This window comes from Akebia trifoliata, chromosome 4 (genome assembly GCF_017979445.1).
Source record: "Akebia trifoliata isolate Shusen 1 chromosome 4, ASM1797944v1, whole genome shotgun sequence".
Classification (NCBI taxonomy): Eukaryota; Viridiplantae; Streptophyta; class Magnoliopsida; order Ranunculales; family Lardizabalaceae; genus Akebia; species Akebia trifoliata.
In genome coordinates, this window is record NC_141378.1 from 43,760,999 (window position 1) to 43,780,781 (window position 19,783).

Here is a 19,783-nt window from a genome sequence, read left to right on the forward strand (position 1 = left end):
TTTTTTCTTGAAGATTTTAAGGTTGAAGAGAATGATAAAAAAAAAAAAACCCAAAAATGTCAAAGATGCTGGTTTTGGAAAGAAAAATCAAAGGGCTTTCATTGCATGTTGAAGATACGGGTATTTAAGTCATTTTCATTAATTTTATATAGAAGACCGAAGTCAAGCACACGTCTATGAAACCATAGGGAGGTATCTAGAATATTAAGGAAATGTTTAGGGGCGTTTCTAATTTAATCCTTTTTTCCCATCCGTCAGTTCCGTGTTCGAGTTTTCGCTACAGGGCTCTCTTTTTCTGTTTCCCGCCTCTCTGTCTCTCGCTCTCTCTCCTTCGTTGGACTCTGAAAACTCTCCATATTAGCTGACGAAGGTTTTTCACCTGTAATCGATTCTAGGGTTTTTGATTTTTTGAAATCTGGTTTGGTTTTTCGATAATTAACTCAAATACTGGATTTTTGTTCGAGCTGCAGGAAGAGAAGAGGAAGAAACCGTATAATTAGGGTTTTAGCTTTGTTTTCTTGGTTCTGGAGATTCATTCAATGGCGGAAAATGGTCTAAATTCCGGGGTTGATTTCTCTGGTGGGACTGGTATTCCATCCGGACTGAATCGAATTAAGATCCGCAGCGTACCTTCGAAGAAGGATCGATCGAGTTTTAAGGCTGAGAATTCGGTTCTTAGGCCTCCGATTGCAGAGAGGAAGACTGAAAAAAACGATCATGGAAAGATCCTGGAAGGCAAAGAAGGTTTTTGATTTCTTTCTTGTATCTCTGATTAAATTTGTTGTTGTTGATTTTTCTGTCAAATTTTGAGATTCATGAAATAGCTCAGAAATGAGAAATTATCAGCAAAGAATCATTTTTTATAAATTGAGAGATGATCAAGGAAGATCGCTAAGAGTAATATGTTTGAATCGGACTCAACTTAATTCTCTGTCGAGTCGATTGAGTTTTTCTGTAAGATGGTTAAGAAATCTAAAAAAGCATAAAAGAAGAAACAAATTAATAAAAAAATGTAGTCATATAATTGGAATCACACCCATGTGAACCCAAACAATACACAAAAAATGCTTGGGTGTTAATGATTTGGAAAGTTAAGTCCATATCTCTTTTGGGATCATAACATACCACTACACTCTGTGGCGGTCTACTATGCGGCAGCTTTTACTCTATTACCCTTTTTTGGATCCCAAGGTAGCCTTTTCCCCAATTTGCTTATCTCGAGGTTTGAATCCAAGATGTAGTGCTGCCTTTGATATCAAATGATATGAATCCAACCAATACACCAAAGATACCTAGGTGTTAATGGTTCAGAAAGTTGAACCCGTATCTTTTTGGGATAGTAACATACCACCATGTTCCGCATCCGACACCTGTGGTGACCCATTATGTGGTGGCTTTCACTATGGTATCCTTTTTTTGGGCCCTTAGGCAGCTCTTTCCCCAGGTCGCTTGTTCCCTTAATGCCTCCGATGCCCACTTCGCGGTGGCTTCACTTTGGTACCTTTCTTTTTGGAGCCCCTAATAGCCTTTTCCCCAAGTTGTTCCTCTGGAGGTTTGTATCCAAGATGTGGAGTTGGCTCTGATACCAAATGATTTCAACCCAACCAATACACCAAAAATACCTAGGTGTTAATGGTTCGGAAAGTTAAGCCCATATCTGATTAGGGTCATAACTCACACAAATCATTCTAGGGATTGGGGAGTTTGTAGAATCCTCCTTCAAAGTTACTAATTACAATCTATGAATTTATCACTCATGGCTCTTGGGAGGACTTAGATTCATTAAAAACTATGTTGGGTAATAATATATTAGGAGATTCTTTAAACCTTACTCCATTTGTGTCCTACTTGTTCGAGTGTTTTATAGAAATTTGGCAGAATTTTTTAGTTTCACCCATGTGGAGGATCACATAATATTTGTTCAATCATCTCTTAGGAAGCACCAATGATATCACCTAAAAAGGGTATTCTTGTTTGACAAAATAAGTGTATTTATGTTATTGGTGGAATTAAAACTTTACCCAAATGGTAAGGTGAGTGTTTCTGTGTTTTTTTTTTCCAGATAGGTATAGGGTCAGTGGTTAGCTCTCATAGTCTTCATGATGCTAACAATCTTTCCAGTATCCTTATAGATAGGTTCGTGTATGCTATATGAGCATTGATACTTCTGAAAAACTTGAGAAAAATGTAATACATTCTTCCAATTTAAAAACCTGGAGTAATTCATGAATTTTTGGACCTGATTACTTCCCCCAAACTTTTGAGAAATGATACAAAAATTACACCAATCAATAACGTTTTTTTTATTGGTAAAAATAGTAACTATTTTTTTTGGTGACCGGGGGATTTTGAGCAAAATGGTGACCCAGAAACCCAAATTATACTAAAGCTTTTCATTTCCAAAATTTTACTATATTTAAACTTATCAACTTTGGTAAATATTAAGCCAAAAGCAGTTCTTAAGTGAGTTCCTTAAATATTTGTGAAGGGTTTCGTAAAGGAAAGAAGATTGCTCGTTGGTTCACATCACATCTCACCAAGGATTCTCATCAAATTTCTAATGATATTCTTCCAAATACTAAGGTGAGTTTTGGTTTAATATGCAATGCTTATGCTTTGTTCTCTTTGCAAGTATAAACATGTCATGCACTAATTTTCCAGGTCAGAAACTCAGAGGTTAAGATGCTTGAATTAGAGGGATCTGGGGGAACTAATAATTCAACTGGAAAGGGATTATTATCACCAGAGAGCACAAGAAATGTACCAAAAGGTTTTAAAAGTTTTTCTCATGAATTAGGACCAAAAGGTGGTATAAGACCTTCCCATCCTCGAGCCCATAGCTATGATGACTTGAAGGTATCACTCAGCTGTTTGTTGAATAATTTCTAGAAAACTCTCAAGATATGGAAATCCATGTTTTCATTGCATTGCTGTTGGTGAACTTATGCGATTATGCATGGTTTAAAATATCATATCGATTGAATGTTTTGGTTAATGAAAAAATCGATATGGTATCGGCCGATACATTCGATACAAACCGATACTTTCCCAAAACATTCAATGTCCCGGGGTCAATGTTTGTATTGGTCTTGGCCGATACTGATATGTATCAACTGATACATTCCAATATTTTAAACCATGCGATTATGTCATTTTATCTCCTTTGAAATTCTATTATTCTTTGGGGATGCTTCTACTTCCACACCTCATTGTGGTTGTCTTGAGTTGATATTCAGGAAATGTTGGGATCAATGAGTTCAAGATTCGATGCAGCTAAGGTAGTGGTAGATGCAGAGCTGGCTAGTTTCTTAGGAGATGTTGAAGAGATGCTTGGGAAGAATTGTTCCTCATCTCCAAAAAGACAGGAAACAATGACGTCTCTTCTGATTCTTGCTCAACAATGTATAGAGATGACCTCAAGTGAGTTCCGTGCAAAATGTGAAGGGATTGTACAAGATCTGGCTGAGAAAAGGCGGCAATGTCAAGTAGGATTAATGAAGCAGCTGTTCACTCGCATGCTTTTTATTTTGACACGTTGCACAAGGCTATTACAGTTTGATAAAGATAGCGAGCCAATTGACGAGGATTCTCTTCATAAATTTAAGCGATGTTTAGAAAGTATTCCTACTGTTGAAATGAGTTGGGTGCCCAAGCAAAGAAGTACTGATTTTGATTCCGATGATACATTGAATAAGAAGGATTCTGCCCAATATCTATTGCAGGGGAAGGACATACCACTCTCCCCACCTGAGAGAGCTTGGTGTAGGTCTGAAGAGCGTAAAGATTCCATTGTCAGGTCAAATGAAATTGGGATCACAAAATCTGACTCCCAAAGATTTATTGCTCCTCTAAGAAGGAAGTTTTTCTCATCATACCAGGAGGATAACATTCAACAATGTCATCAAGTTGGAAGTTTTGATGGATCTGACACAGTAATATGTAGGATATGTGAGGACGTTGTCCCAACTTCTCATTTAGAATCCCATTCTTATGTATGTGCTTACGCGGATAAGTGCGATTTGAAATGTTCGAATGTGGATGAACGCCTCTCAAAACTTGCAGATGTATTGGAACAAATTATAGAGTCTTGCACCTTGAGTCATCATAATGCATTGAATGGAAGCCCTGAGATTTCAAGAATACAAACTGCAAACTTTGTAGTTGGATCTGAAGGTCAATCTCCTAAGATAATTGAGTGGCACAGTAAAGGTGTAGAAGGAATGTTTGAAGATCTTCATGAGATGGACACAGCTTGTATAGATGATTCTCAATTTGCAACTTCAAGTAATTTCAAGGGCCTTATGGGTATGAAGCTCGGACACCATGGTGCACCTTCTTCTACTGGGAGTGTGACGTCAGTTTCATCTACAAATACCCCAAGAACAAGCCATTTTGACTTGTTCTGGTTAGAAAACAACAATACTTCTGAGACAGAGGACGTGCACCAGGTAACTTACAAGATGGCTGTAGTGTTCTTTTCTATAGTTTTCACTTGTTTTATAATGTTTATTCATAATTCTGTTCATTATGTCCATCCATAGTAAAAAAGTTCGGTTCTGGTAATTACTTGATGTGGGCTCAGTTCGGTTAATTCCAATAACTTTGGGAAAGTTGTGTATAAAAGTCGGCAAAATTTCGAAGATTATACAAGATATGTTTTTGGGTTTCTTACCAGAACCTTCATCTTCAACTAAACTAAAAACCCTAGTCGTCTTCTTGATGTATGGATGTTGAAAAAAATAAAATTTTGAAGGTGAAGGGTAAAAATGTTATTATGCTCTACAATTAATTTTAGTAGTCGATTAATTCATCAATTCACTGATTTAATTGGTCTAACCCAATTCAGAGAATTTTATGAATGTGCATCTACAATGTCCACATAATCCATGCCTGTGTTATTAGTAATATCCATTCTGGGAATTTTGTTGATGTAAATGAGAAGATATTCGTACTTGAGAAAAACACTAAATGTTCTTCTGTTTTCTCAAAGTCATCTGTGTGGGAACCAAGGGGAAGAGTTTAGTCTTGTATGTGCCAAGTAATATCCATTCTGGGAATTTTGTTGATGTAAATGAGAAGATATTCGTACTTGAGAAAAACACTAAATGTTCTTCTGTTTTCTCAAAGTCATCTGTGTGGGAACCGAGGGGCAGAGTTTAGTCTTGTATGTGCCAAGTGAGATGAACAGATCGTACGAGACGTATTTTACAACTCAGCAATAGACTGACATAAGTAAATGCACAAGTTGCATCTTAAAAAATACTGGAAGAGTTATTGCTATTGCGAACCTGGCAAATTTGCAAATATTTAAAATGCATGAGTTCAACTGAGTGATAAGTCATTGCTCATATTTGTTCAGATAAAAAGGTTTATAGATAGGGTCTGGGTTACCATCATGGAGGGAATGAGTTAGTTATGTGACTATTCACGTTATTTTTGTTATATAATGTGGAGTGCATGGGGATTGTGTTCTTGTCTTAATTATTATTGGTCTAATGATTTTCTTCATGAAGGCACATTTCATATTTTGTAATGCTAGTGTTTTTTTCTTTCTTTCTTTGCAATTATCTTTTACTTTTATGTTTAGGACTTATCTTTTAATGCTATTCGGAACTTTATCCATGCCAATATCTGGACTTTCCTTTTGCAGATGATCGACCTTGCGGAAATTGCCCGTTGTGTAGCAAGCACAGATCTTACAAAAGAAGGGGCCTCTGAGTATTTGCTTGCATGTATGCGTGACTTACAGGATATTTTACTGCATAGCAAGCTTGAAGCTCTTGTTATAGATACCTTTGGAAGCCGCATAGAGAATCTTGTGAGGTAATTTCTTATATGAGTTTGACGTGGAATCAATGATGCTAGCATAAATATAGGACCAGTTCTACTACATTAAAAGCAACTTTTAGCTGATTGTTTCTTTCCTTCTATAATATTCTTGTACAATCCTTCCTAGGGAAAAATGTCTACTTACTTGCGAATTGCTGGATAACCAAAGTCCTAATGATGTGAGCAAATATAAAGAAGGTATTGGATGCTTGGTGGACGACAGTGCATCTCAGAGCAGTACATTTTCAACTCCAGTACATCCCACCCACAAAGAGAAAACTAGCATTGATGACTTTGAAATTATCAAACCAATTAGCAGAGGCGCTTATGGTAAAGTCTTTCTTGCTAGAAAACGAACGACAGGAGATCTCTTTGCAATAAAGGTATACATGCTATCATCCATGCTGTTGGTTGTGCTTTTTATTTGTTTGAACCGTGTATGATGGTCACAAAGAACAAATAGGTGGAATGGTTTGAGTGATCCATAAAATATTATAATATTTAGATAATCTTTGATGAATGAAAAGGCTTACCCTTTGCTAATTTTTCATATTGTATTTGACTTTCTCCACTAATAAAATCATTATTGATACATAGAAGGGAAAAAATTTCTTTTGAATTTGTAAAACTATTCTTGAATTGGTAAATGCTTTATCATGCTGATGTAGCCAGGATCTAGGGGGCACTATATCAGAAGAAGGTGGATGGTGTGTCATTGATATGATTGGGCATTGATGACATGTCATGGCAGTAAGCGTAGTCCGGCATAGGTTAGCGAATTAGTCCATGTGGCACAATGCCACAGACTAGGTTTATTAGCCTCATTTACAGTAGGGGATAGGGCTGTCACCTTCATTGTACAAACCTCAATAGTTTATGATTTTAGAATGATAATTGTTCTCACGATTTTTGAGCAGAGATAGTATTATAAAAGAGTAGATGAAATGTTTTGCATGGTCACCACGTGTCCCAATCCATCAAGCTGTCATGATCAAAGATTGCACCCTTATTGTAATCAGTGCCTCGGTTGTCTATATTTTAGCTAGTCATGCCACTAATCATGTCCTGTATTTTTTTTGAAAATCATAATTACACCAAAAAGTTGAGAAACTGTGCTTCTTAAGAAATTTTAAATGGACGAACATGGTCTTGACACTCACTCCAACTTTCCTATACAAAAGAAAAACCATACGCTTGGAATGGCCTTTCTTTATGAATATGGTGATCCACGATATATTTCAGTGCTAATATAGAAGGGAAACAAAATTATAACACCATCATGCACCTTATAAATAAACATAAATTTGTAGTTCTATTGTATGTTATAGGGCCTTTGGTTATGATATTCTCTTTTAAACTATTCTGACTCTGGTTGCTTTGAGCTAGAGATTCTGTGACTTTATAACCTTTTTCGTAGCCACAAGAGACTAATTGTTGTAACAGACCTTATATTATCTGCATCTTTTTGTTACCTCTGTTTAGAATGTTAACACACGGTTATCTGTGCAGGTACTTAAGAAATTGGATATGATACGGAAAAATGATATTGAGCGTATATTGGCTGAGCGTAACATTTTAATTACAGTCAGAAACCCATTTGTGGTAATATTCAAGTTTAAGTTCCATTCCTTTCTAATGCTTTGAAGACTCCAAAAATGTAGAATAAATTTTTTGTGCAACTTGATTATTTCAAAGGTCATTCTCACGATATTATTCATTTGTGTGCTCCTTAATTATGGGATGCCTTTGAGCTTTCAAGCTTGTATTTTACGCACTTATTTATTATCTTGTCATCTTGAAGTTTCTAAAAGTCTTAATGCATTATATAAGAGAGCTGCTATTGGCATCCCAACTTTTACTTATTACACCCAAATAAAAATAAAGAAAATAAGTGGTTGAGAACAAGTAAAATTTGGTGTGCCAATAGAAGCTCTCGTTTTTTCTTTTTGGCTAGATTTCTATATTTGGGTTTAGGATTTTATATGAGCCTTTCATAATTATAAGCAACCACTGAAATTGTTTGAACGAGTGTTATAATATTTTGTAATGTAAGGATTATAATTTAAGCCAAACATTTGAAATGTTTGAAGAGTGCGTTTTAACCTTTAATTAGGGTGTGGTCAATAATTTAAGAAATTGGGGTGTAATAAATAAAAGCTGGGGTCCCAATAGCACTTCTTATATGATTAATATAAATATAGGGTTATTTTTTCTGCAGGTCCGATTCTTTTACTCATTCTCCTGTAGAGATAACCTCTATTTGGTTATGGAATATCTTAATGGAGGTGATCTATACTCTTTGCTTCGGAAAGTTGGTTGCTTGGAGGAAGATGTAGCTCGTACCTATATTGCTGAACTGGTCTGTTTAAAACTTATTAGATGGTAACACCTTCATTTTATTTCTTTGGCTTATCTTATAAGATTTATGTCATTTCCCAGGTTCTTGCTTTAGAATATCTCCACTCCCGTGGAATAGTGCATCGTGATCTGAAGCCAGACAACATTTTAATTGCACATGATGGGCACATTAAGGTCTGATGTATTTGATTATTGATTTTTTTAAATTACTTCTATATGATTTAACCCATTGTAGTAGCCCTTAGAATCTCTGACTTCATTTTTCTACTTTCAAATTTGCTAGAGAATGCATTTGTTATTCAATAATCCAACTTTCTACAAAGCAATTCATAGATCAACATCCAGTTATACATACATTCAGATACTGACTAAATGTTAATGGGTTTTGTTAACGTGTGCACATGTTAAGATGCATTAAATACACCTTGGAAATAAGCATTTGAGGGTATTTTTGGTAGAAAAAAATTATGAGGGCATTTTTGGTAGGAAATTAAAGTTTGAAGGTGTATTTTATGCATCTTAATGTGTGCCCTTAGGGTACATGTTAACAAAACCCAATGTTAATTTTTATTGTGTACTATAAATATCATGATACTGTAGGATGAAGCATTCTGTTATTGTTTCATTCTTTATGGCTTCATATATATTAGTCTATTTAAATCGTGTCCTTGTTCTGTAGCATAATGTGAAGGCATTTGACTGCATTGAGAAACTTTTACTTTATTAATTAAAACACTGATTCTTGTGTCTTACCAGCTTACAGATTTTGGACTGTCAAAAATTGGCCTGATTAACAGCACAGTTGACTTGTCTGGATCTGAGGCAAATGGCACTGTATTAGATGCTGATGACCTGCATACTTCTTTTGAACATACTCAACAAACAGGGGAGAAAAATTGTCGGTCAGCTGTTGGCACACCTGACTATTTGGCACCTGAAATCCTTCTTGGAACTGAGCATGGTTTGGACACAATCTTCTTGTCTTTTCCTAATACTAGAGTGTGCCTGTGCCGTGGGCACGGGCATCCTCTTTGGGGTTAAAGGGGTAAAAGATGGTAAAGATGGAGGGATATTATTGAAAAGGGGCGTAAAAGAGGAAAGATATTAAAATTGGAGCGATATTATTGAAGGAGAAGGAGAGGGGGCAGGGGGGGGGGGGAGGGAGAGGAAAGACAATAAAGTGGGGTAGTGTGGATTCCCCTCCACCTGTAGCTGGAGTGGGACCCACTGTTGTGTTTTATTATATAGACACTGGACGGTTGAAGTTACCTCCCTGGGAATTCTGCAGGTTATGCTGCCGATTGGTGGTCGGTGGGAATCATCCTATTTGAGTTTATAACAGGAATTCCACCTTTCACTGCTGAAAGTCCTGAGGTACTCTTTATATGACTGTTCTTTACTAAGCTGACATTCTAATTTCCAGTGTTTCTTAAAGAATGCTGTTTCTATGGGAATATTTAGTATGCAATGCATGGAAACAAATTATCGGGCAAGGAATGTGATATTGTTTAGGTTTAAGTTTATTAATTGGTGGCCATGTCTATGGCCCCTTTCTGTTCAGCTGATAGACTGACCCTTAAATAGGGTGGATATTCTTGGTGTGCGCCAGCTTGGAGCCTGGATGTGTGCTATAATGGCTCATTCAAGACATTGAAGATGGCTAGATGAAATTTTATAGGAAGAACTTTAGTTGTCAATCATGAAAATTCAAATGAGTTGTAAAATGACTGGAATTGGATTATGTTTTACATCTTAGGATAAATAATATTAAGGGATGTTTCACTTTAATGTAGGGAGATGCATTCAATAGTGTGTGAAGCTTCGCATGGTAAAAAACATGTTTTCACTTAAATATTAAGATATCTGGTGTTATGATGGCCGATTTAGACCAGCAGCATCGATAACAAATCAGCATTTAATATTAAACTTGTAATACTTATCATGCAGATGATAAGTAATGAAGGATATAAGATTTCAACATTTATGGAATAAGTTATTTTAGTTTTCAAGCACCGAAGCTGAACTTGAATAACAATTTTTTTTCCCCAAGTGATATCTAAGGTGCTTGATAATATAAAAATATGTATATACATATATATGTAATTGGTAAGCCCTTTTTAATGAGATCAGTAACTCAGTGATGGCGTGGATTGAACTCTGGTCTAGGGTATCATCATCCATAGACTTACCAACTAAGCTGGTTGGCACCTTCCTTGTTTGAGAAGCTAGGCCAATGGAAGCTTGTGTTGGAGCCATTCTTGATTTAGTACTAGTACAAGGTTTTAAATTTCGATTTCAGTGACTATTTGGGTTAGTCCAAAAATGGAAATATTTCGATCAGTGTGTGAAATGACACAATTTTTGTAAATTATGCAAGTAAAAAAAATATTGAAGAAAATTTTATTGACCCTGTAGGAAATGATAAGTAGGCATTGAAACACACTCATTAAGTCGTCAAAATACAATAAACAACCACATGGAGTGTGAAATTGAAGATCAACAATATTTTGCTACAGATACGTGCTAGTATTGGGAGTTCGAGATTGAAAAATAATAATACTTCGCATGTAAATAAGAATAATAATGTGGCGTTAACTACATACAACTTAATTTGTAAAACACTGAAATGAAGAAATTATTAAGTATTGCATTCATGTATCATTATATATTTTTTTTGAATAAGTATGAAAGTATGAATACCTTACTAATGCATCCAACTAATTAGAACATGGCTGATTGTGTGTGTGCTTATACAAACGTACTAATATGCTTATAATAGATCAAAAGAAGATGAAATGGATAACTAACTAATCATAATCCATTTATACTAACGGATGAACATTATATGCAATTTTTTTTAGTAAATACTATATGTAATGTACAAGTTCTTTCTAAAAGCAATTATAAGTTTTTTCAAAAAAGACTTTTTTCGTCAAAGTTTATTATTCGTCAAAATATTGCATTTTTATACCTAAAATTTGATAATTTTGATCAAAATTCACTATCCATAGAAATATTTTGTAGAATAGTGGTTCCAGCCTATATAAAAAAGAACTGTCAGTTAAATTTCATGTTGGAAATTTATGGAAATGGAAATATTTTGGTATATTTCGTGGAAATACGTCGAAATTTAATACTATGTAACTCATGATAATATAACTCACTTCTAAATCTCAGTTCACTTTTTTTGCATTCCCATTTATTAGTCGGCTGCATTTATCATTTGACAAAGAAATTTGTTTTTGTGATAGTTCATGGGCGTGTGTGTGAAATACAATTGGACATGCATGCATAGTTCTTGAGAATGATGCCATATATAGGTATTCTTCACTGTTAGAATATGAATTCTAGAATGGGGAGTGTGAGCAAAGAAGGTCAAGGTGTTTTTGTTTTTGGAAAGGAGATGCATCATAAGGAATGAATTAAAAGATCTGTATTTTGGGAACTGAATTTGCTTACATAACTTAATCGGTAGAAAAACATTGCAGCGGGTCTCTAGCAGTCATTTGTATATGTAAAAAGGATAAACCATTATCTCATTTTTGTCATTGCTGCCATGTTGTCACATATCAAGAATGATACGTGTGTCAATACATCTCAACACACATCCTGACATGTACAACAATGTTATCCTTTATTTCAATGATTCTTTTGAAGGAAAATGATTCCTAAAGAGGGATAGTGTGCTCCATGCCTACATCCAACAATGAATTACTCAGTTCAAATACAAAGCCTCTAATCCCTGTGCCAACCCTAGTCATTGAATTGCCCGGATCATCCAAGCCCAACTTTTCCCAAAAATCACATTCCCCCATAAGCAAAGAAATCCCAAAAAAAGGTTCTATTCTCTCAATTTACCTCTATATTGGACTATCAAATGGTGGACCTCTCAGCTGTAGTATGTAAGTTCTCCACAGGAAAAAAAAACTGACATTTAGTTTTGCTGATAATTGTATGTTGTCGGGGAGAAGGATTCTTAAGTTCTGCCAAGTCATTTCTGTGCCACCAACAGCGATAGAACTCGTAGTCATTAAGCCAGAGGATCATTAACTTTAGTGCATAGAATATGTACAAATTCCTAGTGCCATTCACGTTGATGAACACTACCATGGCATGTAGAGTATCTTAAGATCCTTAGTGCCTCATAGTTTCATGAATACTCTCCACTAAACTGTAGAATTCTTTGTAGACGATGATTCCTTGTCATTATTCTTTAACTTTGTCGACAAAAATTGTCTCTTTTTTATCTTCTAATTTAATATATTTATTGTTTATTTTATTTGGTCTTATTTTTATACACGCCTCTTCTAAAAGAAGGTTGGAACTAGGCAAGGGGGGCCTTTTTGTATTAACTTTTCAACTTTTTCATGGCTGGCAGATAATCTTTGACAACATTCTAAACATGAAGATCCCATGGCCTGTTGTTCCTAATGATATGTCCTACGAGGCTCAAGACTTGATTAGCAGGTATTTACCACTGGTTTGAGTTCCTTGTGTAGTTCTAGGTGGCTGGAACTGTTTCACATACTGTAACACCCTTGCCCTTCTGTTTAGTTTGTTTGGCTATCTTGTGTCTATAAGTATTTGGATTTCTTACATAAAACTAGTTTAAAGGTAGGAGCAAAACCAACCTATCAGGGAGAAAAGAAAAAAAGTGCAACAAAACCAACCTGATTGGGTTGATTTTGGTGTAGAAGATCTCCTACTCCTAGATAGATCTACAAGGGCTGAATCATGGCCTAACACAGGTGAACCATGTATGCTTGTAAGCTGATGTTTGCTCATCCGTAATATCTGTGCAATCTACTTTTTTGGTGTCCACTTTTTACGTATGTTAACATGGTGCAATATAGGTTTTCTTTAGTAGGCTTTGTTTGCGTTTTTGATAAATATTTTTTTTCCAGGTGTCTTATTAATGATCCAGATCAACGAATAGGAGTAAATGGAGCAGCAGAGGTTGTTTCCATTTTCTGTATATCTCTGTTATTTGCTTGTCACTGCACTATGTATCCTTAAGAAAACTTGAATGATGTGCTCTAGATTTTCTTGTCTTACTGTGGACTTTTTACAGGTAAAAGCACATCCGTTCTTCAAGGGAGTCAACTGGGACACACTTGCCTTGCAAAAGGTAGGAATGCATGCTCTTATTATTCACTTTGCAAAATATTCTGCTCTTGTGGATAGCTTGCATATGCTCAAGTCAACAATATTCACTAGAATATATCCAAGTTAAATTTTTGGCACACTAAACATGCATGCATGTGTGCTCACAAACAATTATTTTGGGGTGGGGAGTGGCAGACATTGGTATTATGATTTTTATATTGCAAAATAGTAAAATAAAGTGTTTTTTTTTTCATTTTTTATTAATGAGTTTTATATTGCATGATATAGGAAGTGTTAGAGAATAAGATGCATCATATTATGATGCATAAGATACATTATATCATTGTCAATGTATTTCATTAGATATGGTAGGTTGTGGTGGAGAGTGATACATTTGGTGTATCAATTATGATTCTCCACATTAGGAAGTATTGATAATGAAGATATTTAAATATTAAGAATCATTTAGGTTAATTAGGATCTTTATATTAGACTCATTGATGCAGGATGAAGTAAAATATCTTAACAGGATGATGTGAGATCCGAAAGGAAATTAGAACTTCCAACTAGTCTAGGGTATTAATCTAGCATCAAGGGGAAGCTTCTTAAACCCAATTAAGGGTTTCAATGATGGTCAAAGTCCAAAGATGTAATCAATATATAGCAATTCTAGCTCTTGGATTGCAAGGTACGTTTTGTTGTTTCCAAGGTGAATTCCAGCAGTTTGCATTTAAAGTAAGAGAAACAAGGTGTAGGATTAATTTACTAGGGGCTTAGGTTTATGGGATGATGTTGGGGTAGGTTTTGAAAGATTTAGGACGGTTGGACAAGGGTTTTGGTGATGATCCCTATTACTAAAATCCATTTCAGCTGGCTAAAAATCAAAGCAAACAAGGATTAGGGCTGATCTTTAGATTTTTATGCAAAAATCCAATTATTAGATCTAGGGTTTGTGGGGGAGGGGAGGGGGGGGGGGGGAGGGAATTGATAGAATCGAAGGGTTGCAACTAGGTCTGGTTTGGCTAATATTTGTGGGCAGATTTGATGGGTTTAAATCAACGATTACATAAAATAAGAAGAGAAAAGAATACACCCTTATGTCATTTCTTTATTCATAACATCCATTGTTAGATAAAATTTTTATAGCAAAGAGACCTTTTTAATAACTCAAATCCTAATCTAACTAAAATAACATAAAAGGAACAAAATACCCTTATGAGTGCAAAACATGTTTTAATAATAAAAGGAAGTGGTCTATTTAAGTAACGTGGTGGCCCTCAACAAAAAACATAAATAAAGCCCACTAAAAATAAGAAGGCCAAATACTAATAAAATACCAAAATAAACTTTACTTAACACGAAACTAATTAGAGCAGACACTAATTCAACAAAAAATTATCCATCCAATGGTCCTCTTCCTCCTTTGATAAACTCTGTATGGCTTCACGATGGCCTCATTACCCACTTTTTATATCTTGGTTGATGTAATCTATAAATAACCTCTCGAGTTCATGTAATAATCATCCAAGAATTATTAATATTCACTTCTTTTGCATGGTAGGAAAGCCTAAGCTCTATCGAGTGCATGATCTTGGCGTGTCCTTCGGCGATGACATCACCGCCATCATCGAACCTAAATCTTCTTCTTTATTGTTGTTGTTTTACTTTTCATTCAATAAAAATCTCATCTTCCTCCATATCTCTACAAATCTCTGTAGTAGCATCATCCTTATTTGTATGCTTCTTTGAGAGATCATGACATACTTGATATAGTGAGCCACCAAATACAACAAACTCAAGAATGAACGGGATGCGACATGATGGCTTCACTGGCAGGTGGTGACCACCATCAAGCATGATTGGTTGTTTTCAACTAATTCATTAACTTCTTCATGAGATCAAGAGAAACTATTCAATTGAACCAATAACACATTCCTTCTTTTAAGGATCATGCAATTATGGGAGGGCGTTAGAGAATAAGATGCCTAATATACAATGTATCATTTCAATACATGTCGTCACAAATGGTAGGTTGTGCTGGAGAACAATATACTTGGTATATCGATTAGGTTTCTCCCTATTAGGAAGTATAGATAATCAAAAAAATTAAATTTAAATATCAGGAGTGATTTAGGTTAATTAGGATCTTTATATTAGACCTATCAAAATAATATTAGACCTACCTTTTATATCTTGGTTGGTGTAATCTATAAGTAATCTGTTGAGTTCATCATACATAAAATTAGTTCTTTTACAAGAAGATTCCAACTTAGCTAAAGTTGGTAAACCCACCTTCATGTTGACTACTGACCACCCTTGCTTGCCTAGCAAATGATAAATAATTGTGTGATATAGGCTCTTGTACTTTAATTATCTAGCTTCATATGAATAAGCTTTAAATGTCTTTGTAGTATAACTATTATTAAGTTCAAGCAAATTTGTTAAAAATTTGATATTCTAGCATTATTTTGTAAGTCATAATCTTCAAAGTCGAGTGTTTACATTCTCTCTCCTTTGGCTTAGTCAAGCCCTTCTATCCATATTCTTTCAAAAGCATAGTAAACTATATTATTCCATGGCTTTCCATAGGATCGTTAAATTTTAAATGTTATTTAAGAGTTTGAACAGCTCTACTGCATATTCAGGGAAACTTTAGTAATTTCTTTTTTTGCTTATGAGCTTTTTTTTTCTTTTTCAATTTTGTTATCTTTGGTAACCACTTGTGTTTGGTTGTAGGCTGCCTTCGTGCCAAGCCCTGATAGTGCAGATGATACCAGTTATTTTATGTCACGATATTCTCAAAGTTCTAATGGAATACCAGAAGGTCAAAACTTTAGTGATTCTGCATCCGACACAACTGATTCTTGCTCGAATTCCGGACTTGAGGTAGATGCACATGCACATGCATATCAATTAACTAACCTCATTGCATTGTTAAAAGAAATATCATTATTATGGCTTCAATATTAATTGATATTTGAAGTTTCTCTTGTAATTCGCACTCTAAAGTCTAAATGACCAATCATCTCTATCTTTTCTTTCATGTTTGCATTGTGGATCTAAACATCCTGTACTAGGTGAGTTGACGTAGCTCAGTTATGACATATATTACACTAGTTTTGGGGGCCATTTTACATTGTTTGTGAAGGTATACTAAAGGTAGAAAAATAGAGTTGTCACATGTACCAAATCCCTTATAGGTGTAAGGAGAGAAAATGTTTGTTATCAAAAGGACGAAAAAAGAAGTGTCGTATAAGAAGACCCAATAACCAAACCACTTTAGACAGATTGTGAATAATATTCTTTGGGCCTTCTTTTTTTTACCAAATATTCATATAAAACACCAATTACAACGAGAAATTGAACCATCTTTATGGAATTTTAGGTATTGTGTCTACTGAATTTTGAAATGTCTGGACAAGTGTTTTGATTTACAAATATACAGATTTGCTCATCCGCATCAGAATTACATATTTTTCAACCATAAATGAGTATGTACTTGAGCTTATAATAGACTTTGTGTTAGACTCTAGGTAGCATGTATTTCTGGTGCATCCTAAGATCAGTTTAGACCTTTCAACCTACAAGATATTTAATGCAGTGGAGTAAATACTCAGTTGGATTCAGTTCTACTTGTAAACACAAAGGACCGGTGTTTTTTTCAATTGCTTCTATCGATTATCTTTCGAACCCACGTGCAAATAAACTTTTAACATGAATTTCTAGTTAGCCAGAACTGAATGGAGGGATAGGATTCACTCAAACCTACCCCAAAAGTTTTTCGGATAAGGATTTAATGTTGATGATGACTATGAAAATATAATCTTTGATGATTTATTGATCAATCTTCAGTATGACATTGGTGTGACTATTCTCATCGTCTCCTACAAATTAGAACAAATATTTTGTTTATCTGATAGTATTATTTGACCTCTCAAAGTTTCCCCATAAGTGCATGACTGACGCTTATTTGCATGAAAAGTTTATGTTGGAATTAAATTAACATTTCTTTGCTGTCTCTCTCTCTCTCTCTCTCTTTGGGATTCAGATGGATGAATGTGGAGAACTGGCTGACTTTGATTCTTCTCCTCTTGATCTATCATTAATTAATTTCTCTTTCAAGGTAATTCTCCTCCCCTCCCTACCCAAGCCAAGAAAGGAAAATGCTTCAGTTATTGGTTCAATGTATTTGATAAGATTTTGTATCTTAGTCATTTGGTCTCTCTTATCATATGGTTTTAAAAACTTATTAACTTGATTTAAAATTATTTAATAATATATATTTATAATAAAATAATTATAATGTTTACTTATTATAAGGTGAATTAGAAGACACTCAGTCACAAAATCTTATTTGTATATCGATAATAAACATTTAAATCATTACAAGATTAATTAATTTTATAAAAAAAATGCAAAACCTTGTTGACTCGGTTGAGTATTAATTCTTGGCTGATATTTACAAAGTATCAGATGAGTCAATGTGCAAAACATTGACTATCTCACCCAGTTTCCTTGAGGACTCAGATGGCTCGCCCAAGTCAGTTTTAAAACCATGTGTTGTCTTATACTTCTGCTTTTGCCTAAAAAATATTTCAAGTCTTTAATAGGTTGTGATTCCAGAACTTGGGATGAAATTTCTTAGGGTCTGAATGAATGATTTTCCTTAGAAATGAATTTTTAGGTGTATGATTTTGCATTTTCCTATAACTGCCCAAAGCAATTTTCTGTGAAATTCATTTCCACACAGAAAATTTTCCTGAGGAATCCAAATTCCCTGCAATCATTTGGATCCTTAGTGACAGTGCTTTGTACCCAAATTTCAATCAATCAAACATGCCCAGAGCCTAACTGTCTAATTCAAAATATTGATTACTGGTTATTTAAGATACTAGACACTGAATTTTTGCTTAGATAATTTCATAAAAAGGGCAATCTTTGGTTACAGATGCTGAGGTTGACACAGCTTCAGTCCACTGCACATGTCTGGTAAAACATATCTTGCATTGATGCTGATGAAAATTTCATTTTTATTTTTGCAGAATTTATCACAGTTGGCGTCTATTAATTACGATGTGCTCTTACAAAGGGATCCGTCGAATTCCTCATCCCCTTCGAGAGGCCTTTAACTCATAGTCCATTGCTTTTTTGTAATGTTGAAAAATATGTTGTTGGTTTATCTTTTTTACAAGGAAATGGGAAGAGGGAGGAATTGCCGGCATCGGTCTCTTTATATATATAGGGTCAGGTTCGGCAGCTAATGTTAGGAAGACAATGCATTTGTCCTACATGGATCAAAAGTTTCAGATTGGACTGAATTTTTTTGTGAAGATGATCTCCTCACAAAAAATCAACCTAATCTGAACCTCTAACCCCCATCAAAAGTGATTTAGAATTGTGGACCGTCATATTTTTACTGAGTATTTGTAAATCATTTTTGATGGATTTAGAAGTTCAGATTGGGCTGGTTTTTTATGAGGATGATCTCCTCTCCATAGAGATCATCGTCACCAAAAGTCAAAGCTCAATTTGAAACTTTTAAGTCATATAAGACAATTTTTGGCTCGTTAACATTGGCTGCCGAAAACTACCCATATAAAGAAGATATAAATATCAAGAACATTAACAAAACTAACAACAATTTCCTCCCTTCCCTATAAAATGACTTTCTTCAAAGAAATGCTAAATGGACGCGTTGCTTTTGGCCAATGCCCCTTTCTCTCTCCTGCCCATTGTGGAAAAAGAAATATTACTTTCTGATTTGATCACTTTGTGACATTCAAAAATATGATCAAATGCAATGGAGTTGTAGAGGACAAAATTATATGAACTTTAAATATATATATATATTTAAAAAAAAAAAATTTGAGTACTTGTTGGCCATCTATTTTCAATATCTTGGATCAAGTTCGAAAAATTATATATATATATATATATATAGGGAAATGTTCAGCACCCTAAGTTTTACCACACACTTTAACAAACGTTTTTTGTCCTACATGGGTTAGAAGTTTTGGAATGAGCTGATTTTTGGTGAGGATGATCTCTATGATTAGAAGATCATCCTCCCCAAAAATCAGCCCATTCCGAAATGTTTAGCCCCATGTTTACACGTTGAAAAATTGTGGACCGTCCATTTTTTGTAAATCAATTTTGATGGGGTTAGAAGTTTTGGAATGAGCTGATTTTTGGTGAGGATGATCTCCTCACCATAGAGATCATCCTCACCAAAAATCAGCTCATTCCGAAACTTCTAACCCATGTAAGACAAAACGTGTTTGTTAAAGTGTGTGGTAAAACTAAGGGTGGCGAACGGGACCCATATATATAATAGGGAGTGGTTCAGCAGCCCTAAAGTTTGCCAAACATTTTTCAAAACATAGGTAAGAAGTTTTGGAATGAGCTGATTTTTTGTGAGGATGATCTCTATGATGAGGAGATCATCCTCTCTAAAAATAAGCTCATTTTGAAATTTCTTACCCTAATTTAC

At 34.8% G+C, this 19,783-nt stretch overlaps 1 protein-coding gene across 3 annotated transcripts; it reads left to right on the forward strand.

The window, feature by feature from the left end:
* Positions 1–257: 257 nt before the first annotated feature.
* On the forward strand, positions 258–19,165 carry LOC147405150 (Protein kinase superfamily protein). 3 transcript variants are annotated; one of them, XM_086441357.1, is made up of 18 exons: positions 258–370; positions 471–744; positions 2,489–2,583; positions 2,662–2,856; positions 3,237–4,448; positions 5,651–5,823; positions 5,957–6,212; positions 7,339–7,431; positions 8,048–8,188; positions 8,269–8,361; positions 8,944–9,148; positions 9,476–9,561; positions 12,566–12,654; positions 13,092–13,143; positions 13,259–13,315; positions 16,030–16,179; positions 17,342–17,416; positions 18,336–19,165. In XM_086441357.1, exons 2-18 carry the CDS (start codon positions 540–542, stop codon positions 18,420–18,422), a joined length of 3,264 nt encoding a protein of 1,087 aa, XP_086297483.1. In that variant the 5' UTR covers positions 258–370; positions 471–539; the 3' UTR covers positions 18,423–19,165. The 3 variants fall into 3 exon arrangements, 2 of the variants coding, with proteins under 2 accessions (XP_086297483.1, XP_086297484.1); XM_086441358.1 differs by having other exon boundaries at positions 282–381; XR_015178094.1 differs by lacking the exon at positions 18,336–19,165 and having other exon boundaries at positions 13,228–13,315.
* Positions 19,166–19,783: the final 618 nt, after the last annotated feature.